The sequence below is a fragment of the Elephas maximus genome, chromosome 4 (assembly GCF_024166365.1).
Source record: "Elephas maximus indicus isolate mEleMax1 chromosome 4, mEleMax1 primary haplotype, whole genome shotgun sequence".
Classification (NCBI taxonomy): Eukaryota; Metazoa; Chordata; class Mammalia; order Proboscidea; family Elephantidae; genus Elephas; species Elephas maximus.
Window position 1 is genome coordinate 74,793,832 of NC_064822.1, and position 27,600 is coordinate 74,821,431.

At 39.6% G+C, this 27,600-nt stretch overlaps 1 protein-coding gene across 3 annotated transcripts in view; it reads left to right on the forward strand.

Annotated features, from left to right (window-relative positions):
- DERA (deoxyribose-phosphate aldolase) overlaps positions 1–27,600 on the forward strand; it is a 189,785-nt gene that overhangs the window by 144,933 nt on the left and 17,252 nt on the right. The window contains exons 9-10 of one of the 3 annotated variants that reach the window (XR_007517134.1): positions 10–82; positions 1,508–1,608. Coding sequence is in view for 1 of the 3 variants with exons in the window: in XM_049882561.1 (XP_049738518.1) it covers positions 10–60 (51 nt within the window). In the remaining 2 variants the exon portion in view is untranslated. Of the gene's footprint in view, positions 1–9; positions 27,125–27,600 lie in introns of those variants that run through there. The other 2 variants (XR_007517133.1, XM_049882561.1) reach the window with 2 other exon arrangements.

The following is a 27,600-nucleotide window of genomic DNA, read 5'->3' on the forward strand; positions in this document are numbered from 1 at the left end:
TGTTCTCAGGATTCTTGCCTCTCAAAGGAAAATGTGTATATTACATCTATCACCAAATGATCCTTTCCAGAAATGACCACAGGTAACATCTGGCTGATATATAAAATACATAGTAAAAATAATCATTTTTAATTAACTAAAACCTGCTCAGGAGAGAGAACCAGAAGAATATCCATCTGGTCAGTTCTATTTAATAGGGCAAATGAGGATCAGAATGTTTAATTCAATATATGTGAAATACTTAGTGACCTTACAATGAACTAAAACTTTATTAGGAAAAAGAACAGGAGCGAGGAGGAGGAATTAGAATATCTACAGAGGACAGACATATAATTTGATTTTTTTTTTTAAAGTATATCTCATATTGTAAAATATACGTGGTATATAAGAAACCTAGATTTTGTGGCATTAATTTTGATGGTTCAGTGTCAAGAAATGTTTTTCAATTCATTTGAATAATAAAATGAGGTTACACTTTATTCCGAAGATTGACAAAGAGGATGGAGAGTTTTAAAATGTGGTTATAAGAAAAGGAAAAAGGAACCGGAATTATTTAGTCTGAGAAGGGTAAATAATTTAGATCGAAGGGTACTTAATGCCTGACAGTCTCAGGAAAAGTTACTTCTATATTAGATCTTAACGTCCCTGGGTAACGCAAGCGGTTTGCACTCAACTACTAACATAATGGTGATTTGAACCTACCAAGCAGCGCTGTGAAAGAAAGACCTGGCCGTCTGCTGCCATAAAGATAACAGCCAAGAAAACTCTGAAGCAGTTCTACTCTGTAACACATGGAGGTCATCTGAGTCAAAATTGGCTTGAGAGCAGTAAGTTATCTCCTCTGAATAGGAAGAAATGAATTTACGTGGCATGGAGCCCTAGTGGCGAAGTAGTTAAGAGCTTGGCTGCTAACCAAAAGGTCAGCAGTTCAAATCCACCAGCCTCTCCTTGGACACTCTATGGGACAGTTCTACTCTATCCTATAGGGTCGCTATGAGTTGGAATCGACTCAACAGCAACAGGTTTTTTTGGTTTGGTGAAGTTAGTTCTCAGGAATGCGTTAAGAGGGTGTATCTTGCTATTCCTTTCTCAGAAGATTCTTCTTTGATTGGAGTGGTTTACTTGTGGTGCCAAAGAAAGTGGTTCTCAAACTTTAGCTTACATTACGATCACTAGGAGAGCTTGTAAAACAGAATGGGTGGGCCCCACTCCCAGAATTTTTAACTCAGCAGGTCTGCTGTGGAGCTTGAGAATTTGCATTTCTGACAAGTTCCCAGGTGATACTGATGCTGCTGGTCCAGGAACCACACTTGAGAACTACTGGATGGGAAGCCTCGTACTCCATACCTAGATGTACGGTTCCAAAGTAAATGCACCCATTAAACAGTAAAATCCACCAGCTGCAGCACTTCCTTATCATGAAACTTAAGGCTAAATATTTATATTCTATGGCTCTCATAAGCGAGAACAATGGAAATGACCTTATCCCTTAATCTTTTTATTGTAGGCAGTGAGCTTGATTAAGCTCTGGAGCCTAGAAGAAACATTTTAGACGAGTTTAGAGACATTATCCACAAAATCTCCAAAGGATCTCAGCAAGCTGTAAAAGTAAGCTTCAGCTGTGTTTGATTTTACCTATTTGGAATGCTTTAACTTTTGGTGATTCCGGTATAGTTGTACTTAAAACCAAGACCTATTTTAATGGAGTCCGTTCTTTAACTTACACTTGGGATAGATGAGATGTTCTTGAGAAAGGGATATTTCACAGATATTTAGTTTCTTAGTTTGAAGCTAGTGTGTAGGTGATCTCTAGACTTGGGAGCTCATGAAAATTTTTTTACTTTGAAAGCACGTTGAATATATTACAGATGATCCAGGATGGATCAGATGGTCAGATAGCTGAACATAGGAGGAACCAACCAGCAATAATGCCCAAACCACCATTTAGGACTGTTCTGGTGAACTGCTACCACCTCTGGGCACTGGACACCAGGACCTCTGCTTTTGCTGCCCCTGCAAGCTATAGCTCTCATTTACCACAGTGGTCAAAGATTATTCTCTTCTATGTCAAACTCCTGAGTGGAGTGTCTGATTGTTGGAGACTAGGTCACATACCTGCACAGTAGCTGTAACAGAGACTGGGAAAGCAAGTTTTGGCCTTCTTGGGGCAAGTGGGACATAGTATTGAAAAGATATTGTATGTTCACTAATCATGACAGCTGTCAACTGCAGTATAACAAAGGGGTGCTGGTAGGGTGTTTTATACACTGTGATAGGAAAGGACTTATTGCCCCTCTGTTCTGGTTCTACTTCCACTCAGTCTCAGAAGCTGAACTCAAGGCAAGATCACCCCTTGTCTCTCGGGCCCATACAGTAAGTCAAAGTTCAGAAAACCAAAACCAAATCTGTTGCCAACAAGTCGATTTTGATTCATAGTGACCCTACTGGACAGAGTAGAACTGCTCCATAGGGTTTCCAAGACTGTAATCCTTATGGAAGCAAACTGCCATATCTTTTCTCCCCTGGAGTCGCTGGTAGGTTCAAACCACCAACCATTCATTAGATAGCTGTGCTTAACCACTGGGCCACCATGACTCCTCAGAGTGAGAGAAGAGGCTCTAAATGTGCCAACAAAGGCACAAGGCCTGGGGTGGATATATGGACACAGGTTTTAAACTAGAAGATCACAAAATAAGATACTAGGAGCTGGTGGCCAGTCAAATAGGGTTGTCTAGAACAAATGGAAACCCTGGTGGCGTAGTGGTTAAGTGCTACAGCTGCTAACCAAGAGGTCAGCAGTTCGAATCCACCAGGGGCTCCTTGGAAACTCTATCAGGCAGTTCTACTCTGTCCTTTAGGGCTGCTGTGAGTCGGAATCGACTCGACAGCAGTGGGTTTGGCTTTGGTTTTTTAGAACAGAGATGGTGATAGGCCCATGTGTTTTCTCTGGCGCATAGGCCTGGAGCTTGTAAAGGGACAGGGGCAGAGCAGAGAGTCTTATATTCTTTTTATTATTTCTATCCTTGAAGAGTAAGCCTGTTATAACCAGCTTTATACCCTTATAGCATCCGGCTCAGTACCTTACAAAAAGTCAGTGATCCAAATTGACTTGTTATATTAAGTGGTAACTATTATTTCACTTAAATACAGACAAGGTATGGTTATAAGATGAGACTGGTCCACAAGACAAGCATAAATAGGGCCATACAGGTAGGCACAAGTACAGCTTTGCTAAAAAAAAATTTAAAAAGTAAATGAAATTCCAAAGTAAATGCATGATACATATTTTAGAGGAGTTTTTCATAGAGTAACCATACCTTGAGTTTGATGGATTTTAGGTTTGGGGGAAAATGATATATGTTACCAACAGCTTCTGTAATTTCTGTTAAAACTTGCTGGATGAGTTGCAAATGTATGAAAAATGGTTTGGGAAAACAATTTTTATTCATTAAGCTGTTTGTTTTGATAGGTAAAAAAGCACATATCTTTTTTAAGCTATGTTTATTTCCTGTTTTGAGTGGCAGCAAAAATAATTGCATGTTTGAAATGTTTAAAATATGCTTTAATGCTTTTAATATGACTTAAGAGCAAATGTGCCAATTTCTACCCACTGCTTAAGCCTTTCCATAGCTGAAAGTTAGTTTCACATTCCAAGCTTTACGGAACTACTTACTATGTCATAAGATTATGTCTTTTAAACTGCAGTCAGTGTCTGTACCTGGTGGACTGATTAGAGCATTTGTCACACCTAGAGCAAGGTTTTGCAAGGGAAAGATATAACATTTGTGTAAATGCTTGACTTTGAGCTTTAAAAAAATGGATATGAATATTTTTGGATAGAATAAATAGAATTATGCAAACATGGTCTTATAATAGGATTTCAGTTGGTAGATTCAATATGTATATGCCCGGTATTTATGCTGAGAATTAGTTTTCGAAATAGACTAACTGCCTTTCTAATTTAAAAACCTTTCTGTTTTAATGAGACAAGATATTAAAAAGATCCAGGTAAGGTCTATAGAATTAAGACCCAGGATCAGTCTCCAGCATTTCCTGAGCGCCTAGTAAATGTTTATTTTAAGCCATTGTGGAACGGTACTAATTAGTATGGGGTAGACACTCTTTTAATAAGTGCACAATATTTGTTAGTATGAGCTCTCTTCTGGAGCCCTGGTGGTGCAGTGGCTAAGAGCTTGGCTGCTAACCAAAAGGTTGGCAGTTGAAATCCACCAGCCGCTCCTTGGAAACCCTCTGGGGCAGTTCTGCTCTGTCTTACAGGGTCAGTATGAGTTGGAATCGACTCAGTGGCCGTGATTTTTGGTTTAGGCACTCTTCTAAGTGTTTTACATGTATTTTCTCTTTAAGCCGTACAACAAACCGTGAGATAGATAAGATTATTAGCCTCGTTTTACATATGAGTTGATGGAGGCATAGAGAAATTAAGTGACGTGTTTTAAGGTCACACATATAGCTGGAATTTGCTCTGGCTCCAGTGTCTGTGTCTTTAACTGCTGTGAAATACACTGTGCCAAGCAGGCGGGTAAAATGGAGGCCTTTGTGCCATAGTTCCAAGAAAAAAGGAAACTCACTAGAGTTACAAACTTTCAGGGGGGTAAAAACAGACCCCAAAGATCATTTAATCTAACCATCCAGCCAATGATCATGCTGTCAAGCAGTTTACAGGCTGCCATGGAGATGGGGAGAAATAGCAATGCAGGGGAATCTCTATAACGAGCTGTTAAGGGACAGAAACAATGCCCTCCTTCTAGGTTAAACATGTTATATCAAGCTTTTATTATATTTACTGCTGGGTTTTAGGATCTAGGATTTGGCCCATGGTATTTCCAAATCCTTATATAATGAGCTGTGTTACTGCAGGTTTCTACTATTATAACTGCAGATACAAAGCACACAGACACACAAAGGCATCCACCCAAGTATAAATTTACTGGAAATAGGATAAGAAATGAATTGTTGGGTTTAGGGATAATTACTGGTAGCACCAGTCTGGGTAGAGCTTGATAGGAAATGAGAATAGTTTGGAAAGATTTCAGGGGTAGTGTGGAAGTTGAGTAGGGATTCGAAGGTCAAATGGTGTGGACAGATCTCAGATGGTGAAATTTTATTATTTAGGGGGCAAAGGATGCCTATGTGCCTGATGCTTCCAATTTGTCAAAAGAAATGAATGCAGGGGATAAAAATCAGAGATGTTGTCACAGAGATCTTTTCTCCAGCTTTTTGAAGGGAGAATTAGTATTTATATTTGTATTCTCAGTGCCTTGCATATAATAGTTGTAATATCATTTGTTTAATTTATTTATATGTACAAAATGCAGTATGAGCGGAGGGGAGACATGTCAGGACGTTAAGTAAAGCTTCATACAGGAGGTAATGTTGAGTATGACTAGGAATTTTGTAGGTGGAAAATGTTGGTTGTGGTGTGCATGTAGGGCATGGGGTGGCGTAGTGGTTAAGTACTACAGCTGTCAGCAAAGAGGTCAGCAGTTCGAATCCACTAGGTGCTCCTTGGAAACTCTATGGGGCAGTTCTGCTCTGTCCTATAGGGTTGCAATGAGTTGGAACCGACTGGATGGCAGTGATTTTGGTTTTATTTTTGGTGTCTGTTTTGCATGTGAAAGAAAGCCTAGGAGCATGCCACTCCTAGTTTCTCCTCTCACTTGTCCTTTCCCAGGAAGATGGAGTGATTTACCCTATTGTTGACTATGCAATAAGGAACTGGGCATTTACATGGAGTTCAGGTCTTTCCCTTCCTCTTAGGAATGAGCCCTTTTTCCATTCTCAAAATTTAATAATGATGGCAGGCGGGTCTAGGGGAGAGCGAAAACTCTATTTGGGGAGGTCTGCAACTGTCCTGCAGTGCCTGCACCTGGGTGGATGGGTCTGTAAAGTTTTAGGGTGTAATATTAGGAGCTGATTGTTGCCATACAGTAAGCTACATTCTTCAAAATCAACTCTATTAGTAATAAAAAGAGGTAATATCTGGGGTTTTTTGCTTGCATTTTTGTTTTGTCAGTACATTCAGAACTTGGAGAGGATTATAATTTATTGAGCTCCCTCAAGCCCCAATAGAGAAGCCAGGGATGGATATCCCTGGAAGAGAAAATAATGTGTGCAAAAGCATAGAGAACTGAAAATGCATAACGTGTTTGGGAAAGAGTCAGAATTCTGGAAATTCTTTGGGAAGTAGCTGGAAGAAAGAGCATGAAAGAGATGATTTTGAGGAAGATTTAGCGTTGAATCAAGAAAGGACTTAAGTGACATACTAAAGAGTTAGACTTTATGATTCTCAAGGTATGGTCCGGAGACCCATAGGAGGTTCTCAAGAGCCTTTCAAGGGACCCGTAAATCTCTCATTATTATTCTTAATAATACTGAGACATTATCTAATTTTTTTACTCTCATTTTCTCATGAGCACACAGGAAAGTTTTCCAGAGGCTATATAATATGCAGTATCACAATAGTTTGAGTACAGAAGCAGGTAAAAGACTTCAGCTTCTACTATAATACAATGTCTTCTATTAAGCCAGAAGTTAAGGAGATTTGCAAAACTGTAAAGCAATTTAATGTCTTAAAATAGCTCTTTTGTCTATATTACTTCTGATAACATGCAATGAGTTTATTGTTTTAGTGATTTAAATTAAATTTTAAATTTAATTTATAATACAGTAAATATCAATAAACATAATGTACATAAGCAAAAGCTCTTTGGGGCCCTTAATAAATTTTAAGATCATGAAGGGATCCTGATACCAAAAAGCTTGAGAATGGCTGCTGTAGACAAGGAGGAGCCTTTGGAGGTTATAAAGTAGGGGCAGATTCCTACTTCTTCAAAAGTTACAAAGAATTACCATGCCCAGTGTTGCTAAAGACATGGGGAGATGAGCGTTCTTGCATTCCACTGGTAGGAATATGAATCGATACAGTCTTTAAGGAAGGTTTTTTTTGCAATATGTAGCAAAAGATTTTAAAAGTACATACCCTTTGGCTTAGGAATTTCACTTCTAAGAATTTATCCTAAGGAAATAACTGAAAAAATGTCATTAAAGTTATAAAGTCTGTATATGAATGTTTATTATAGTATTGTTTATAATGATTAAAACAGTAGAAAACAGTCAAAATGCCCATGTTTTTAGTTCTGCCGGTTTGGGGAATCATTTTACTGTCTGGGTCAGACCGAGCCTTGATTCACTTACTGAGATGGAGATTTCAGTATTTCAAGAGGCAGAGGCTGATCAAAGGATTCTCTGTGCCCTTTATTCCCTATCAAATTCCATGCCCAAATGATATCCCAGATTTACCTGCAGTACCTTCAGCTTTCTGCTTCAAGGTGAGAGTTTTTCATCCCCAAAGGGTGCTGTCACTGGAAGCTGGCATTATTCCCTCGGGACTTGGGAGAGAGCAGTTATGGGCAGAGGGCCTATGGCCACACAGCTCTCAATCTGCAGATTTGACTGGGCCGTCTTGTTTATGTTAGGTGCCATCAAGTCAATTTCGATTCATGGTGGCCCATGTGACAGAGTAGAACTGCCCCATAGAGTCGTCTAGGCTGTAATCTTTATGGGAACAGATCACCATGTCTTTTTCCCACGGAGCTGCTGGGTGGGTTTGAACTACCAACCTTTCGGTTAACCATTGTGCATCCAGGGCTCCATGGGCTGTGTTATGGATGAAATTGTCCACACCTCCCCTCCTTATGTGTTGCAAATCCTAACCCCTATACCTATGATTATAATTGCATTTGGAAATGGGTTTTCTTTGTTATATATTAATGAGGCAATATTAGTGTAGGGTGTGTTTTGATCTCTTTTGAGATATAAAAGAGTAGACTGAGCAAGCAAGCAGACATGAGGGTAGATAGATGCCATGCCACATGAAGATCGCCAAGGAGCCAAGGAATATAAGATGAAAAGAGATAAGGACCTACGTCCAGAGTGGTCAAAGAGAGCCTTCCTTAAGGGCTGGCGCCCTGAATTCAGACTCCTAGCTTCCTAAACTATGAGAAAATAAATTTCTGTTCGTTAAAGCCACCCACTTGTGGTATTTCTGTTATAGCAGCACTAGATAACTAAGACAGGCTATCCTTAAGCCAAAAATAAAATTAAAAAACCCAAACCTGTTGCCACCGAGTTGATTCTGACTCATCTATAGGACAGAGTAGAACTGCCCGATAGGGTTTCCAGGGAGAGCCTGGTGGATTTGAATTGCAGACCTTTTGGTTAGAAGCCATAGCTTACTGCTACAAAATTCTGATTCCCCAATAAAATTCATTTACGTCTTCCTTTTCCAATATTTGGTATATAAAAATATGAATTTTCTCAAAACTCCTTTTAAAGATACAAATGTCAAAAATAAACAAGCAACATGCTTCATAAACTACACAGGCTTTAATCAAAGAATTTGCAGAAGTGGCTCCATTTCCAACAGTGCAAACATGCAGATTTCCTACTCTGAGGGCAGTGATCCTTGATAATAGTAGATACTTTGTTCCCAAAGAAGGAAAAAAAACTTACATGATTGGCACCAGAATTTTCAAGCCCATTTGGGACATCCTTGAAGAATCCCCAGCAGTAATCCAGTAATGGGGGATTGGTAAAGTTATGGTATGTAAATACAATGGGCTACTAGTAATTTCAAGAATAAAGATAGAGATGTGATTTTACTGACATGGAAAGAAGTTTACAGTAGAATGAATAGAAAAAGTTTATAATAAAGACTATGCATACTGTTCTTGTTTTAAATAAAATCTGTGTATTATGTTGGGCTCTTCTGATTATAAAGAACAGAAACTAGGATTATGTCAAGCACCGGCAGCTTTATTATTTACATGAAGATAAGAAGAGAAATCACGGCCATGCGGTCTGACTTCATCAGAAAAGAAGAGCTGTGATCCTGCTCCACCTGTCTTAACAGTTTGTCTTACTGTGGTGGCTTGAATGTTCCTGTGAAGCTGGAAGCTATGCCACTGGTATTTCAACTACCAGCAAGGTCAACATAGTGAACAGGTTTCAGACTGAGACAGACTAGAAAGAAAGGTCTGGTGATCTACCTCTGAAAATAAGTCCATGAAAACCCAATGGCTCACAATGGTTATTGCCCGATACAGTGCTGGAAGATGTGCCCCCAGGTTAGAATGCACTGAAAATGGACAGTGGCCGCAACGGTGGGCTTGAGCACACCACTGATCTTGGGGAATGCACAGGGCCAGGCGACATTTCATTCTGTTGTACACTTGGTCAGCCATGAGTTGGAGCCAACTCTGTGACAACTAAAAATAACAAAAAGGTGGCTGTTAAGTGGTTTAACAGCCTAGTTAATTACCAGTTAATAAACAATCTTGTTGATAATCAGGGTGGTGATTGAGGCACTAAAGAGAACTGGTACAAAGAATAAATAAGCCATATCTGTGAATGTATTTCCTACCACTATGAAGTCTTCAAAAATTAATCGTATGTCAAAAATAAAATCAGGTGCAACAGTCTTCAAGGTTTTTAGGTCTATCATTTGACCTTGCAAGGGCGTTAACAGATAGTGGCATGCTAAAACATACTGGCCAGGCGTTGCATGCACTTTATGTTCTCATTTAATTTTTCAACATCCTAGCACATGAGTGCTTTTATTATTCCCACTTTTATGAATGAAGAACTGAAGCTTAGAGAAACCAAGAAATAGGCTCAACGTCACATTTCTGATACGTGGGAGAGCTGGCACACACCAGTCCATTCTCTGCTCGATAGCCAGTAGTAGTCTACAGTTATGGAATAGGCCTCCTGGGCATTCCTGCTGTATTCCACCCTGGCAGTACACCTCCGTGGTCTGCCACCGGATTCATTGATTTACTCACGAAAGTGTTACTTAACTCCTACTCTATGGCACAGTGGTGAAGAGCTTGGCTGCTAACCAAACGGTTGGCAGTTCGAAACCACCAGCTGCTCCTGGGAAATTCTGTGGGGGCAGTTCTTTTCTGTCCTATAGGATCACTATGAGTTGGAATCAACTCAATGGGTTTGGTTTTGGTTTTATAGAAGATTTGGGAAAGGAGTAGATAAGGCGCTTGACTCAAGGAAATTATAGTTAAGTGGCAAAGAAAAAGCTTGAGCAAATAATCTTAGCAATAAACATAATTTCAAATTGTGTTAAGTACTATGAAGAAACTATATAAGGGACCGGGAGAAAATAAACCCAGAACTGATTGCCATCGGGTAGATTCCAACTCACAGCAATCCCATAGGTCAGAATAGAGCTGCCCCATAGGGCTTTCAAGGCTGTAAATCTTTATGGAAGCAGAGTGCCACACCTTTCTCCCACAAAGTGGCTGGTGGGTTCGAATTGCCCACCTTTTGGCTAGCAGCTGAGTGCTTAATCACTGTACCACCGGGGCCCCTTGAAGAAAATAAAGTAAGGGGATATAATTGAGGCCAGGGGTCAAAGTCTCTCCAATGAAATAACATATAAGCTGTAATCTGAAGAAGACGTGTGTTAACCAGGTAAAGATTTAGAGAATCAGAAAGAAGAATGGACAATGGCTCTGGGGTGGGCAAATTATTAGCACGTTTGAGGGATTGAAATAAGTGCATAGAGGCCAGAGGGCAGTGAAGAAGGGGGAAGTGGAAGGAAAGGGGGCAGGAGAGCTGGGCAAGAACAGAAGGTGCAGGGCCTTTGGAGCTTTTGGAGTTTGGACTCAGGAAAGTGGAAAGCTGTGGAAGGGTTTTATGCAGAAGAATGGTATTGTCAGATCTTTAAAGGATTTTTCTGACTACTGAGTAGAGAATAGATCAGTAGAATGCAACAGTTCTTAACCAGCTTCTGCCAGGTGTGTTGATGTCTGGGATAAGGCCTCTATCTTCTGTTTTTTGAAATCTTTGAGACAGCATCCCACCTGCCCTGGAACAAACTGAACTTCAAGGTCTGTCTCTCATTCTCTTGACTACAGTAGTCTGAATGGACCATCATGGTCTCTTTGAAGATAATTTTACCTCTTTCACATGGTCATGAATTGAATTCAAATAGATCTTGTTTCCAGACGGTAGAATGACGCCTTTTGCAGTGTTGGGGCTTTGTTTTCAAAGATACAGGGCTTGGCTGGATGAGACTAGGCCAGGAGAAAAGAACTGGAATTAAATTCAGAGAAACACGAAGTCAAGGTGGGGAGAAAGCAGAGCCGATTGTTAGGTTGGAAAGAAGAAAAAAAAAGTACTTTACCATTCATCGGGATTCATGGGAGGGAATCTAGTTTGTAATATTTATGGCCAAAAAGGCAGAGGGTGTGGCTAAATAGGGGTATACCGAGGTATAGCAGGGCTTTAGCCACTTTATGAGGATTTGTGTCAAGGCTTTAGTCCCCAGAGTAAGAGGACCAGGAAGAGCAGAACAGGACAGAAAGAACCAAAGTAGCAACCCATTCTTAAGACCTGGTACATAGGAGCAAGAAGAGCCTCAGCCAAGGCAGTATATGAGATGTTCAGTGCTTATCCAGGTTCCTGGTCCCAGGACTAAAGGGTCAGTAAAGGGTATAGGAACTCCATTGGTCAGCATCAGACTACATGGAAGAATGACTGATACTAAGCCCTGCTAGAATGCTCCCAAGAAGCATTTGACATGTCATCAGGAGGGACCATTCGCTGGAGAAGAACATCATGCTTGGTAGAGGGTCAGCGAAAAAGAGGAAAACCTTTAATGAGATGGCCTGACACGGTGGCTGCAACAGTGGGCTCAAACACAGCAACGATTGTGAGGATGGCACAGAATTGGGCCACTTTTCCTTCTGTTATTCATTATGGTCACTATGAGTCGAGCCAGCTTCAGGGCACCTAACATGTACAAGTCTGTATATCCTTATGTGTGTCCTTATGTATAGCGTGTGCATGTGTATGCCTATCCGTATGTGTATATGTATATATATTGTGAATGTATATGTGTGTGCATCTGTATGTGTGTTGGTAAGAGGAATGAATTGAGGCTATTTAAATACTTCTTAACTTTTTTTTTTTTTAATTCCTAAGGGAACCAAGTGCTGAAATTGTGTGTGTGTGTGGGAACAATTATTTGACTTGGCTGTGTGGTGTAGGGGAAACCCTGGGAGCATAGTGGTTAAGAGCTACGGCTGCTAACCAAAAGGTCAGTGGTTCGAATCCACCAGGTGCTCCTTGGAAACCGTATGGGGGCAGTTCTACTCTGTCCTGTAGGGTCGCTATGAGTCAGAATCGACTCGACGGTAATGGGTTTGGGTTTGACTTGGTGTGGTGTAGGAATGAAGATGAGTTGACTTACTTGTGAGCATTTGGGGAAGGCAGAAAATGGGAACTAAAGTAGATGGATGAAACCTAGAAACTGGCAGCCCGTGAACCCAGGTCACATATTTGACCGACACCATTATTCCATCAATATTGAGACCTTCCCATGTAAGCAACCTGTGCTCTTCCAGAATAGATAATGCTTTTTCTTCCTCCTTAACTATTTAATCCATATCCTGCGACTAAACCACCATAGAATAAGGGCTGATAGATTATTTTTACTTTTTAAATTTTCTATTGTACTTTAGATGAAGGTTTACAGAACAAACTAGCTTCTCATTGAACAGTTAGTACACAAGTTGTTTTATGACATTGGTTAACAACCCCACAACATGTCAACACTCTCCTGTCTCGACCTTGAGTTCCCTACTGTCAGCTTTCCTGTCCCCTTCTGCCTTCTAGTCCTTGCCCCTGGTCTGGTGTGTGCCGTTTTAGTGTCGTTATATGGGCCTGAGCCAGGTCTTTTTTTGTGAGGTAGAATTTTGTTCTGTGTTTTTCTCCAGCTCTGTCCAGAGCCCTGTATTGTGATCCCTGTCAGAGTAGTCAGTGGTGGTAGTCAGGAACCATCTAATTGTACTGGACTCAGACTGGTGGAGGCCATGGCAGTTGTGGTCTGTTAGTCCTTTGGACTAATCTTTCCCTTGTACCTTTAGTTTTCTTCATTCTCCCTTGCTCCCAATGGGGTGAGACCAGTAGAGTATCTTAGATGGCTGCTCACAGGCCTTTAAGGCACCAGATGCTACTCATCAAAGTAGAATATAGAACACTTTCTTTATAAACTATGTATGCCAGTTGAGGTAGATGTTCCCCGAGACCATGGTCCCCACAGCACTCAGGCCAGCAATTCAGTCCCTCAGGGAGTTTGGATGTGTCTATGGAGCTTCCATGACCTTGCCTTACACAAGTTGTGCTGGCTTCCCCAGTATTGTGTACTGTCTTACCCTTCACTGAACTGATGGATTATTTTTTGTAAAAACAAGGCTAGCACTAAGGAGTGAGAGCCAGCCAAGGGCACTGGTTTTTCCCACAGGCTTTGGACTCAGATGGATGTCATTTGGAGTTCAAACTCTATTCATTATTAGCTTCGTGACCATAGTCACCCTCTCTAAAGCCCCAGTTTCCTTGCTAATAAAATGGGGATAATAATAGTACCTTGCCTGTTACATGATATAATACATATAAAACACCTACCAAATTATTTTTATTAACTTAATCTTCATGTAATGATTTTACATTCCAACATGCCACAGGTTGTGAATTTTGAGAGTGTGTGTGTGGTATAGTGTCACAATAGATACATTACTAGAAATTGGAAATAGTTGTATGTATTTGTGAACATAATAACAAAATAATGTCAACCTGATACATTACATTGTCTGGTTTCTTATGCTGAAGATAATGTCTGTGACATACACCTGTATTGCTGAATATACCAGGAATTTGTTTCTTTTTATTACTGAGTAATATTACCTTGTATGTATATATACCATCCATATACCTTTTATCCATACACCTTTTAATGGATATTTGGGTTATTTCCACTTTAGGGCTGTTATGAATAAATCTGCCATAAACATTCTTGCCTTACAATTCTTTTTGTGGGCATATGTTTTCATTTTTTTGGGGGGTAAATACCTAGAAATGGAATTGTGGAGTCACTGTGTAGGTTATATTTAACTTTATGAGAAAATCTCAGGTCAGTTTCTAGCAATTTACTTGTGTTTTCTTTGTTTTACATACTCACCAGCCTTTGGTATTGTCAGTCTTTTTAATTTTGTCCATTTGACTGGGAGTGTAGTTATCTTCCAAACCCATTGCCATCGAGTCAATTCTGACTCATAGCGACCCTATGGGACAGAGTAGAAGTGCCCCATAGGGTTTCCAAGGAGTGCCTGGCGGATTCATACTGCCGACCTCTTGGTTAGCAGCTGTAGCTCTTAACCACTATGCCACCAGAGCTTCGGTAGTTATCTTATTGTGGCTTAATTTGCATTTCCCTGATGACTAATGATTTTGAGAATTTGCCACAGGGATTTGTTCTGCACTAAACTCTGTGTCCTCAATCAAATGGGAATACCAATAATTTAAAATCAAACACATCAACAGTGTAAAATACCTATTATACACAGTTCGCTTATTGATTTAACTTTATTCCCACTCTACTTGAATTATTATTGTACATACACCTTTAGGATATATGTTAGTGTCCGTCTCTTCCATGCATTTTTTCCCCCTCATTATTTAGCTGGGTTTAGCACAAAGTAACTGCTCTCTGGGTAAAATCCCCCTGATAATTTATATGATAATCATGAAGTGGAGCCTTTCAGATTACTTAATGCCTATGTTTGGAACACGTCTTTCTTCAGGAGTGCTCAAAGCCCTCTGATGTTAATATTCACAACATCTTTGTAAAGTGGGTGGGAAGCACAGAGGAAACTGAAATTCCAGAAGGTAAAGCAACTTCACCCAGATCTTAGAGCGAACCTGTGAACTTCACACTGTCATCTGAATCACAGTCATCAGTAGTGCGACCTACCCAACCCATCCAACCAAGTTATCTCTCCATGTGGGATCAGACCGCTAAGAGTTTCGAGTAAATTCGAATAACTTTCACTTCATCTGCTGCCAGAGAGTTAATATAGGCACTCCTCCCCCCCAACACACAGATCTTTCAGAAGTAAAAAGTTATCATGAGCTGTGCTATGTAGAGTCCCCATGGATTTGTGAACTGATGGTTATAAAGAGAAACAGAGTCTTTCTGCCCCATGGAAAAAGATGTGTGAGAATGCAGTAATGTAGAAAACAAGATTCAAAGAACAATGCACAAAAATCTCCTATCTTCTCATACTCACATAAATATTTTCAAACAAGAAGACTATGTGTTTTGAAAAAAACAACAAAGAAAAGGATAAGACCTCTAGCAATAAAGAAATAAAACACACCAGTGTTCCAGGTTGGTTTTTCCTGTATCTGAACATATTGCATATTTAAAGAGTCACTCTAAAGTAATGTGCCTGATGTTTAGCAAATATGCCAGATTCCACACACCCAAGGAGATGTTTTTTTTTAACTTTTTTTTTCCCTTGAAGGAGGCATCTTGGAATGTTATACACTTCATTCAATGTCCTTTTTTTACTGATAAGAAACCCTGGTGGCATAGTGGTTAAAGCTACAGCTGCTAACCAAAAGGTCGGCGGTTTGAATCCATCATGCGCTCCTTGGAAACCCCCTGGGACAGTTCTGCTCTGTCCTATGGGGTCACTATGAGTTGGAAATGACTCAATGGCAACAGGTTTGGTTTTGGGGTTTTTTTCACTGATAAAAACATTTTTGGAATTTCTATTTTGGAATTGCCTTCAGAGCCTTAGGAACATTCTTTTTTGAGTGTTTCTTCAGGACTCTGCGGCTCCATAAAAAAGTATGCTTCAAATATTCTCTCACCATTTTATTGCTTTAAGTCTTAGACTCCTTGTCCTGGATCTCTTCTTACTTCATGTCACCACCTGATTCTGATCCTCCTAGTTTCTGAATTCATTACTCAATCTCCTATTTGCATTTTACCTTATATGTAAGATATGATAATTAGCTCTACAATTTTCACTGTAATCTTTTCTTCTTGACCAAGTTCCTGACTTTTCCTTCTGCCTAACATGCTTCAGGAGACTCTGGGTGGTGTAAATGGCTAGTGTGCTCAACTGCTAACCAAAAGATTGGGGATTTGAGTTCACCCAGAGGTATCTCTGAAAAAAAACCTGGCAGCCTACTTCTGAAAAATCAGCCGTTAAAAACCCTACAGAGTACGGTTCTACTCTGTCACACCTGGGGCTGCCATGAATTGAAATCTACTCGATGGCAACTGGTTTGGTTTTAAGGTACTTCAGGCAGCTCTAGATGAAACTCCCCCTGGTTTAGCCTGCTAGCTGGAACAATTGCCCCAACCAACCCCTATGGATAACACACTCACTCTGTTCATCACCACTCCCCTGCCCAGCAGTGGCCAAAGACTCAGTAGTGTGATCCTTATCTTCTAATGGCAAAATTAGTATGTAAAAACAACCCAAAGCCATTTGGCACCAAATCTGGTGAAGGAAGTGTAATCTCAAGCTGTGTAAGGAAAATAGGATGAAAAAGTGGCCATAAAGTAATGAGACTGGATTCCTCCTATGGCTCTGAATGCCACATCATCGTAGACCAGAAAATGCTGTTCAGCTGCACTTCTTCGTGCCATCTTCACCTGGTTGAAGGGAGCTGGCCTCCTGACAGAGGAAACAGATATGGCAAACCACACACTTACAGACACTTGGCGTGCTGCCCATAGAGCTGAAATATTGTTTGACATAGATGCTTGAAGGGAAAACTAATTTAGATTTATTAAAAAAAAGTCATTTTTTTTTCATTTTATTTTGAACATCTTTTTGTGTGAGAGGGAGTTGTTTATGTTCCTGTCTATCTTCAGCAACTTTGAAATACTTGCGCTGTGTAAGGAAAAGCAGTGCACGGGTAAGTAAAACCAGGAACAATAGAAATACTTTAGCAGTTTCTTTTGAATAGTATATATTTTTATAGAGGCATTTATCAGTTTATTTTCCTAATTGAATTTTGTGTGAATTGATATAAAAATGAGTTTGTATTTTCCAAGCGGGGAAAAATAGATTATCCCAAATGTAGAAATGTGGAAGCTGTGTCTGGTCATTGTTTATTTTCAAAGATGACATATTTGTGGAATCCCTGGCTACTGTTCATATGTTGGGGCAAGTAAAAATCCAGTGGGTAATTTGCAGTATTTCCCATGCCAGATTCACCTAAAGAACCCAACTTAAAAACAAAATAGAAACCTACTGATTTAATACAAACTTTAATGATTAGTGCAAGGATTTAGATCAATGCATAAGAGAGTCTGGTAGTTCTCCCAGCATGTGTGGGAAGGAGGCAACCATAAGAATTTATAGGGAAGGCAGGGCAGCCTGGGCAGAAAAGGGCCAGGAAGGCCGGGCAACATTGCTCTTCTGTCCATCAGCAAGGCTGGAGCATAACCACATGGAGTGAAGAGGAGGACAGCTAAGGCAGGAAGTTCTACTGCACTTTGTCTTCCCCTGGATGCACTTAGCTCGGGGTTTCCGACAGGCAGGGGAGAAGATAGAAAGGGTACTCTGTCAAAACTCCATCATGGCAATCCTACAAAGGAAACAGATTTTAAAAGCTGCGAGGATTTATGACTTCAGGGACCTTTGTGAGCCCTTTTATTAGCCTAGTACATCACCTCCCTCCCATCTTTATGCTGACAACACTCCTCAGCCCTTCTCCGGATTTCTTGTCAAACTGGGCAGCCATGTAAAATGAACAGACAAGAGCTGCGGGAAAGGGCTGATTGATTCCTGTGTATGCCTACACATTAGGAGCATTTTTATTCTGCTACAAGGTTCTCTTATGCAGTCTTCCAGTGAGGGAAACCTGGATTGTTTCTGACAACTATGTGTTTTTAAAGAGTTTTATTTTTTCTTATAATGGTGTTCCTAAGAGCATAAATCACCACATAAAGAGAATAACACACGAGCCTAAATAGCTTCACAAAAGTTACTTGAAAGTTTAGAGATGGCTCTGGTGAATGTGCTGGGCCGTCAGTCAGTAAATGGGACAGGTTTTTCAAGCTGTCTGTGTGGTTGGCTTTTCATTTCTGCTAACTTTCTTATGAATGCGATGTTTATAAGGGGCAGCTCAAACGTCACCTCCTCTGTAAAGCCTTCCCTTGATTTCTCCAAGTTCGAATTAATTTCTCCCTACTATGTATTCTAACAAGGAGCCTCGGTGACACAAATGGTCAAATGCTTGGCCACTAACCGAAAGGTTGGTGGTTCGAACCCACTCAGCGGCTCTTTGGGAGAAAAACCTAGTAGTCTGCTTCTGCAAAGATTACAGCCAAGAAAATCCTATGGGGCAGTTCTACTCTGTTACATGGGGTTGCTATGAGTAAAAGCAACAACACCCAACAACAACATGTTTTCCAACAACAACAACATTTTTTGCAAAAATTTAATGCACATTCACATGTTTCGTAGGCCTTATTAAGAGTCCTGAGTTGTGCAAATAGCTAAGCACTCCCTACTAGCCAAAAAGTTGGTGGTTCTAACCCACTCAGAGGCACCGTTGAAGACAGACCTGGCGATCTGCTTCAAAAGGTCCCAGCCTTGAAAGTCCTATGGAGCCGTTCTACTCTGCACACATGAGGTTGCCACGTGTTGGAATTGACTCCACCACAACTAACAGCATGGGCATTATTCTATGCACGTGGCCTCACGATTCTCTACAACAACCTTACGGTTTGTCCGCAGTGTTCTGAAGCTCGGAGTAATTAAGTGACTTGCCCAAAGTCACAGAGCTAGAAAGTGAAAGAATATGAACTTAAACCTAAATGTAGGCGGTCTGACTTCAGAGCATGCATTCATAGCTCTGCCTTCTACTTGCGTCTTTTTCATGCTTTTAACATAGCATAAAACTTTAGGAATAATCACAAGAGTAGACAGACTTTACCAGGTGTTGAGTGTGGATTAGACACTGAGCCAAAAAATTTCTTGTAACCTTATTTAGTCATTAGACAAAATGATACAAGCAGAGCAGGCTACATAATTAGCAGGACCCAGTACAAAATGAGAATGCAGGGCCCTTTGTTCAAAAATCAAGAAAATGAGTGCTGTTAAAGGTACTAAAATATAAAGCTTTTTCCTTTCTTCCACAGCCTCTCTCTTGACTTTATCACAGTGTTTTTACTGGCTTCTTAATGCCATTCTAACTAAAAAAAAAATTAAAATTATTAGCAAGAGTGTTTCTATTCATCTTCATATTTATAAATGCCAGGTTTAAATGAAATATAAGAACATTTAACACTTATGTAGGAATACCAAAATCACACTATTTGTCTTTTGTAGCTCTTACATGTACGCATTTCATTCCTACCAGGTAGTGGAACACTGCAGAAAATGAACTCAGCTGTTTTTATTTCATTTCTTGAGAGGTACACGTTCTACTAACACTCTCTACTTTTGGCTTACTGATGAGTAAGGAAGAACTGAAAGAAAAGGAAGTATGGGTTGCCCTGTCTTTCCCTTTCCTTCTGTGTCATCATTTTCAGCTTGAGTGGTTGGCTAATACAGGGGAGTAACATGCAAATAGGGCTTCCTGGGTGGTGCAAACAGTTTGCACTCGTCTACTAACCTTAAGTTTGGCGGTTTGAACCCACCCAGCAGCACTGTGGAAGAAAGGCCTGGTGATATGTTTCCATAAAAGATTACAGCCACGAAAACCCTGTGGAGCTTAGTTCTACTTTGTAACACATGGGGTTGCCATGAATCAGAATCTACTTGACAGCAACAGGTAACATGCAAGTAGGAAAGGATATAAGAAGTTTCCTTTCTTGTTCATGTTTATTAGAATCCCATTGCCGCCTTTCTCTGTTTCGAAGAAGCTCTGGTTCAAAGGAAAAGCACGGCAGTTCAGGTTGCCACTGTCCCTGCTTAGTCATAGACGTAACACACTCATTTTGTACTTGTTTTGAATTTCACTGAACTCTCACACATCCTGGGTCCACCAGAATCTCGTGCTCAGAGGTCATTCCTAATGGTGTATGCTAATGGCGTAGCAATGAACCGAGGCAGACACCCATATCGTGCATATCTCCTCTGCTCACGCACATGCTCCATTGTCACATTGGACTTCACTTACAAAGCACAAGTTCGAAGATAAAATTGTTAAGAATTCCAACTCAGTGACAGTGGCATTAAAGCAAGTATAAGGTCTTTCTGAGTGTGGGCCATGTGTAAGTACACAGGTTGCCTGTCCATAAGCAGCCCTGGCTATGAGGTAGTTAGTATTTTCATCTTTATTTTTAAGATGAGACGTTGATGCTGGGAGAGATTAAGTAACTTATTTAAATTCAATCAAACAAACTGGAGAAGTCTGGATTTAAACTCCAATCTGTGTGTCTTATCACAGAGCTCACAGTCTTAACTATTCAGTACTATGGCAACTCAGCCATGCAACTGCCCATAAGCATTGGTGGGTCTTAGTGATCAAAAACAAAGTATCAATGTGTGGGTTATAAAGAGTCCAAATTGCTCTCCCTTTCTACTCATTCTCCTTTGTTGTTCTTGACTGAAGTACCTCGCTTTGTATTGTGCTTTATATTTTTCTAAATACCTTCTTTCCAAATATATTACCTCATTTGGTCATCACCGCAATCTTAGGAGAATCTTAGGGTCATGACTCATTTTGTGAGTGAGGAAATATAGCCTAGAAGTATGAAGTGACTTCCCCAAGTTACCCTCCCTGCCAGTGGCAGAGCCAAGGCTAGAGTTCTTCCCTTAACAAGTGACTTCTTGAGCAAAAACTCAAAAAACTCTTGTGAACAAGTGATAAGGGAAGGGAGAATATGGGGTCATAAAGCAAAAGGAAATTTTCTGATTTCCTCTAGGGAGCGTGATTTAGTGGAAAGAGCCAGAAAGAATGGGCTTTTATTATAGCTCTGCCGCTTATTACCCAATGCCGTCGATTAGTTGGGTAAATTTGGGAAATTCTGAGCCTGAAAATTCTCATGTGCCAAATAGGAGTGTTTATACTTACCTTAAGGATCACTGGTGGCACAGTGGTTAAGCACTCAACTGCTAACCAGAAGGTCGGAGGTTGGAACCCACCAGTGGCTCCATGGGAGAAAGATATGGCAGTCTCCTTGTAAAGATTACAACCCTGGAAACCCTATGGGGCAGTTCTACTGTGTCTTATAGGGCCGTTGTGAGTTGGAATCAACTTGATAGCAATGAGTTTGGGTTTTTGGTTTTTTTTTTTTTATTTGTAAATATTTACCTTGAAGAACTATTCTGTCAAACGAGAAAACATCTAAAAAAAAAAAAAACCTGGGGCTCAGTAAATGTCAGTTTTCTTATCTCTACTGGTCCTTATCTACTGGTCATATAGATAGTGGAGAACTCAGCCTAACATCCTCTGTGCCAAAGATGCCATGCTGGGCAAAGGTGAATTCAAGGTGAAGGAAAAACCTGAAGTCTTATCATGTTCCATTCTTCGTCTTCACACAACATCTGCTTCTGCTTCTGTCACTTCATCAACGTTTAGGTATAAAGAAGAGGCACCATCAGGCACTACGATTAATACACAAAAGATGTGCTAGGCCATGAGCATTTCAGTCTTTGTACAATTCTGATTCAGAGATTTTGTTGTGAAGTCATTTTAAAGTATGAACTAATGGGTAGTTTGGCCATACTTACTAGAGTTGAAATCATTATTAATTCCTTTAGTACTGTAATAACATTGATTTAGATGAGCCTTTATAACATAGAAAGTGTATAGTATTTAGCAGTAATTAACATCCTTTAATTAGGAAGGGTTGCCAAGTAGTTTTCTCTCTTGGCTCTGTTGTAGCTAAGTGCAGCTGGAGGAAAATTAGTCACAAAGGGAACAGCTTGTGTTTTATGTTAAATTTGCCTTTATGGATTAAAAAATATTCTTTGGTATTTTATCATAAAAAAGATACATTTGAATCACCAATGTTGTGAATAGTCCAAATGCCGTAGACCTTATGAATAGAACCATCTACCTAGAGATGCACAGATAGGGTATAAAATGAGTCTACAAATTTCAAATATATCTGTCCATATGTTCATCAAGTTGTTTAAGTCTTAATATTGGCTTTGCTATTATAATGCCTCTAGAATCACAATATAAAATTTCATATTTTCATGTGCATTTATAGTAAATGCTGCTCCTTGCTAACCAGAGAGGCATTTAGGCAATTGCTGGGTATGAAAATTGCTGACATTTTCTGAATTTCAAATGACAAATGAGATGCTCCTGTCAGTTTACTGTGTAACTCCGTAGCATATGGTGCTTCTGCTGGTGGGTGTTATTTCAAAGTTTGCAAATCACACCATGAGAAAGTCCCTATGGTGGGCTCCTGGAACACTTAGCAACTGTGAATCTGAAGTGACAGTACAGAGGGAAAAGGACTAAAAAAATAGCTTTTTTTTTTTTTGACAGTGAGAATACAGTACAAAGTGAAAGATAAGTTAATACAGGGAGGTGGAGGGGTAGAGACACCAATGTAGCAAAAGAAAGAAAAGAAGCCATTTTCTCTCTTATAGGATAAACCAGAAAGTCATCTAAATTCTTAAAAAAAAAAATTCTCAAAGCAGAGTGTAAAATGTCAGGTTTCAGAGAAAGAACAAGAATTAAGAGACTGGCTAGAATAAAAATAATCATCAACTATGGTCCACAGAAGCTTAGAAATGGTAGGAAATATGTTTCAAGGGATAAAGAATAGTGACAAAATTGTATCAATCCCAGAAATCACAGAATAACTCTAAATAATGAAGATTTGAAAAAGAAAGCTTCTGCTATTCCAAACGGAATAGCCTATTTAAAACCAGCTCCCACCAGGGACTAGCTTCGTCCATTGCAATCTATTTTAATGGGGTACTTTGTTTTGTTTTGCTTTGTTTAATAATAACCACATTCCAGAGCTTTTCTATACAGTGGTCAAGAAACCAGTAAATTAAAAGCCAGTGAAACTGGTTGCTCCAATTAATTGATGGCCAATTCCATCACAGTAGTTTAGCCAACTGCCCTGAGCACCATTGCCCAGGCTTCATTTTTCTGTACGTTTCTTCTTGCATTCCAAGAACTTTCCATTGTTTATTGACCACAAAAAATTTTGTTTATGCCTGAGCATGTAAAACAGATGTGACCTAAAATGATGTTGTTTTTCAAAAAGTTGATTTGGTAAATCTAGTATTACCTAAAAATCTATGGAATACTAGATTTTTCACAAAGGAAAAAAGAAATTTCCTGTAAATAAGGACATGTACTGAATAGTGTTGAGTCACTTCAGATGTAGAATATAGAACATGCAGGTGTTAGGCGTTGGCCCCAGACAATAACAACAACAACGATAATACTAGGTAAAATATATTGTGCCCTAAGCATGTCATGTGAATTAAATTATATAATCTTTTTTAAAATTTCATTTACTTTGTTGTCGTTGATAATATATACAGCAAAACATATATACCAGGTCAACAATTTCTACATGTACAATCCAGTGACATTGATTATATTCTTCAAATTGAGCAACAATTCTCACCCTCTCTTTCTAAGTTGTTTCTCCCCCATTAACATAAACTCACTGCCCCCTAAGGTTACTATCTTATCCTTTGAGTTCCCGTTGTCAATTTGATCCCATATAGACAGTTCTTAAAAGAGCATGATGCTCAAGGCAGATATTTTTTACTAGTTAAGTTTTTTTTTTTATTGTTTGGTTTTAAAAAGACTTCAGGGGATATTTTTGGTTTAAGTTTTAAAGATTATCTCAGGGCAATGGTTTCAGGGGTTCCTCCAGCCTCCCTACCTCCAGAAATTGAAGTCCATGAGAATTTGAAATTCTGTTCTGCATTTTCCTTTTGATCAGCATTCTTGTTTAGACTCTTTGAACAAATATTCAGTAATGGTAGCTGGGTACCGTCTAGTCCTTGTGGTCTTGTGGCAAAGGAGGCGCTTCTTCATGGAGACAATTAGCCACACGTTCCATGTCCTCCTCCTATTTCTGACTCTCCTTCCTCTGTTGCTCCGGGTGAATAAAAAGACCAAGTATTGTTTTTTGGATGGCCTCTTTCAAACTTATAAGACCCCAGCCACTACACAAGAAAGTAGGAGGTAGAACAGAAGCACTGAACACTTTATTAGGCCAATTAACTAGGATGTCCCATGAAACCATGACCCTAAACCTTCAAACCAAGGAACCAATTCCCATGAGGTGTTTGGTTATACATAAGCAACACTAGTAGATACTCTTTTTTTTTTTTCATTGTTGTGAATATGTCATGCAAATTTTGCCGATTCAATGTTTTGCAGGTGTGCAGTATATTGAATTGATGTCACTTAAAATAATTGCCTTTGCAATCCAACCCTTCTTTTTCTATCACTGTAAACCAAAACTCAGTACTGCATATGCAGTAAACCCGCTTTGCCCTTCCCTCCTACCCCTGGTAACCACTAGTAAACTTTGGTATTTATACATTTGCCTTTCTTGTCTTTTTATATAAATGGGGTCATTAACAATATCTGTCCTTTTCTGATTGACTTATTTCACTCAGCATAATGTCTTTAGTTCCATCCATATAAGCGCATATATCAGAAAGGTCAAGTATCTTATTCAAGATACCATGGGAAGTAGTGTAGCAGTTACCTCTTTTTAGTATTACTGTAGAATAGATGTTAGTTAATTTGTCTGCAGTTCCTTCACCACCATCCCCATACACTCACCAGCCATAGGTTGAGATACAGCAGCCCCACATTTATACTTTATGACTCTGACCCTCTCAGGCCATAGGTGATTGTATCTAAGGGTGGATCATCCAGAGGCTAGGCTGGACCAAACAGTCCCTTTCTCTCAAGTCTGAAGGACTTATCTTAGGACTGGGTTGGCCCAGAGGGACCTGAGTAAGCAGAAGGGGCCAGTAGGCCGACACAGAGAGGAGTCTCTGTACACAGAGGTAGGCATGAGAGGGACCATGTGACCTGTGGAAAGAAGAAGAGAGCGACCTCCATTTTCAGCTTTTTAGTCCCCAGTTTTTGTCTGCAGGAGGCTGGGATATACTTGCAGTTGAGTTCCATGGGAAACCCCTATGGCCTTATACTAAATTTCATTTTTGTTTGTTCTTAGCCATGTTTGAAAGAGTTCCAAATGATTCCCAAGAAAATATGATTCTTCTCTGAGGGACTTTTGTTCTGCTTCACCTCAGTCTACTCTGAATAGCTACAACAAAACACATGCTCATTCATGGGCTTCCATAACTTTTTTTTTTTTTTAACCACCCAGGATTGAAGCTGTTTCAGAAGACAGAATTAACAAGGGGTAAAAATAAAGGTGCCAAGTACTGCTTACTAGAGATGACTAGATTGGGAATGAGTTTTAACAAGATAGCCCAGTGCCCAGTGCCGTCAAGTCGATTCTGACTCATAGCGACCCTAGAGGACAGGGTAAAAAAAAAATCACCTACCCCAATGCTTGACATAGCAGAGTGTCTTAAAAAAGTGTTTTCATTTCCACCTACTCAGTAAACTTTAACGATAGCAACTCCAGGGCCTATATTTATCGGTTAATGTTAACTGAAATATTATGCTCCACATGTTAAAGTGTGTGTCTCTATTTTCATTTGAATAAATATGCAGTGGAACAGCACAGTTAAAAGTGAAGCAAACTGGCTAGTAGTAACTGTACACACCTCATACACTTAGAACAGTGCCTGATTCACCAAAAGAGTTCAGGAAGTGTTAGCATTAATTATTATTATTAAAACTCTGACCTCTTTTCCTTTTTCAATGGCATCATTCCTACCTTCTTCCAGTTGGTATTAACCAAGCTTTTTCTGAAAGATACCATTGGTGAATAAGTTTGCTTTACAGTAGCTGTTTCTTTTCCTGTCTTAAAAATAGTGGCTTTTAGGCCCTCTATTTTTTTTTTTTTTAAATCTTATTTGGAGCCTTGGTGGTGCAGTGGTTAAGAGCTATGGCTGCTAGCCAAAATGCCAGCAGTTCAAATCAACCAGTCACTCCTCGGAAGAAGCCCTATGGGGCAGTTCTACTCTGTCCTATAGGGTGGCTATGAGTCGGAATCAACTCAACAGCAATGGTTTTTTGTTGTCGTTGTTTTTTAACATCTTGTTTGCTTACAAATCTTATTTTTTTCTATATCTCTCCAAGAAATATAGCAGAACACTCAAAGCTTCCCTGTAGACTTATTTTGTGTGATACTTTTCTAGAATATAAAGAATTGATGACCAAAGACATTTTAACAGACCTTTAGATTTAAATTTACTTTCCACTTTTTTTTTTAACTTTTCCGTGGTTCTTTAGTAAATGAGGAAATACATCTCAAGATAAAAGAGTTGATTGTTGTCTTAGTCATCTAGTGCTGCTATAACAGAAATACCACAAGTAGATGGCTTTAACAAAAAGAAATTTATTTTCTCACAGTCTGGTAAGCTGGAAGTCCAAATTCAGGGTATCAGCTCCAGGGGAAGACTTTCTCTGTCAGCTCTGGAGGAAGGTCTCATCATCAGTCTTCCCCTGGCTAGGAGTTTCTCCATGCAGAAAACCCGGGTCCAAAGGACATGCTCTGCTCCCAGTGCTTCTTTCCTAGTGGTTTGAGTGTCCCCCCCCACCTCGCCCCCCACTTCCCTTTCATTTCTTATAAGATAAAAGATGGTACAGGCCACACCCCAGGAAAACTCCCTTTGTGTTGGATCAGGGATGTGACATTAGTAAGGGTATTACAATCCCACTGTAATCCTCTCTAACATAAAATTACAATCACAAAATGGAGGACAACCACACAATACTGGGAATCATGGCCTAACCAAGTTGACATATATTTTGGGGGACACAATTCAATCCACAACAATTGTTTATTATGATGCTCAACAGAATCCAGATAGCCATATGGTACAGCCCTTTTTACTTTCTATTTTGATTTAATATCAAAATATCAGAGAAAAGAGGAGAAATAATATATTTTTTAAATACAATATATGGAATCCAACAGAAAGTTACAACAGGAAATACTAGATTGTATATTACTTTAAAAAAAAAAAAACAAGGATATAATATCTTGTTTCTTTGTAACTGTGCCACATTCAATAAATGTTGATTGAACTAACTGGTACTAATGGTGCCCTTAATACATTAGAAATGGAATGTTTTCTTTCAACATGTAATTAGCATATTTCTTCAGAGTAACAGGATAAACAGACATTTAGGTGTTTATAGCTAAGCTATCATTTCATTTTATAGGAAAAAAAAATTGGAAGAGATATCAAACCATAGTTTCATGCTATGTAACTCTATACAAGTTTCTATTACCATTATATTAGTGGAAATACTGTTGTGATTTGATGTCACAAAGCATTACCTCTCACTGATAGATATTGTAAGCCAAATTGCTTTTAAAAGACAGTCAGTCTCACAATGACAGAAGTCCTGTGTCCTCATCAGATTCAGCCTTGGGAAAAGTTTCATCTTTCACCTGTCACACTTACTTGGCATACATAACATCAATTGCAAGGACCCCATGTGTAATAACAAGGTGTCCAGGTGTTCTGTTGACATCAGTGCTGTTTTTATCTTTGCTTAAAGTACATGGGAAAGGAAGCCACCAGGATAGGAAATTATTTGCCATGTAGGTGAGCTCAAGTCAGATGTGAGACATGAGGGAGTGCTAAGTGGCTACAG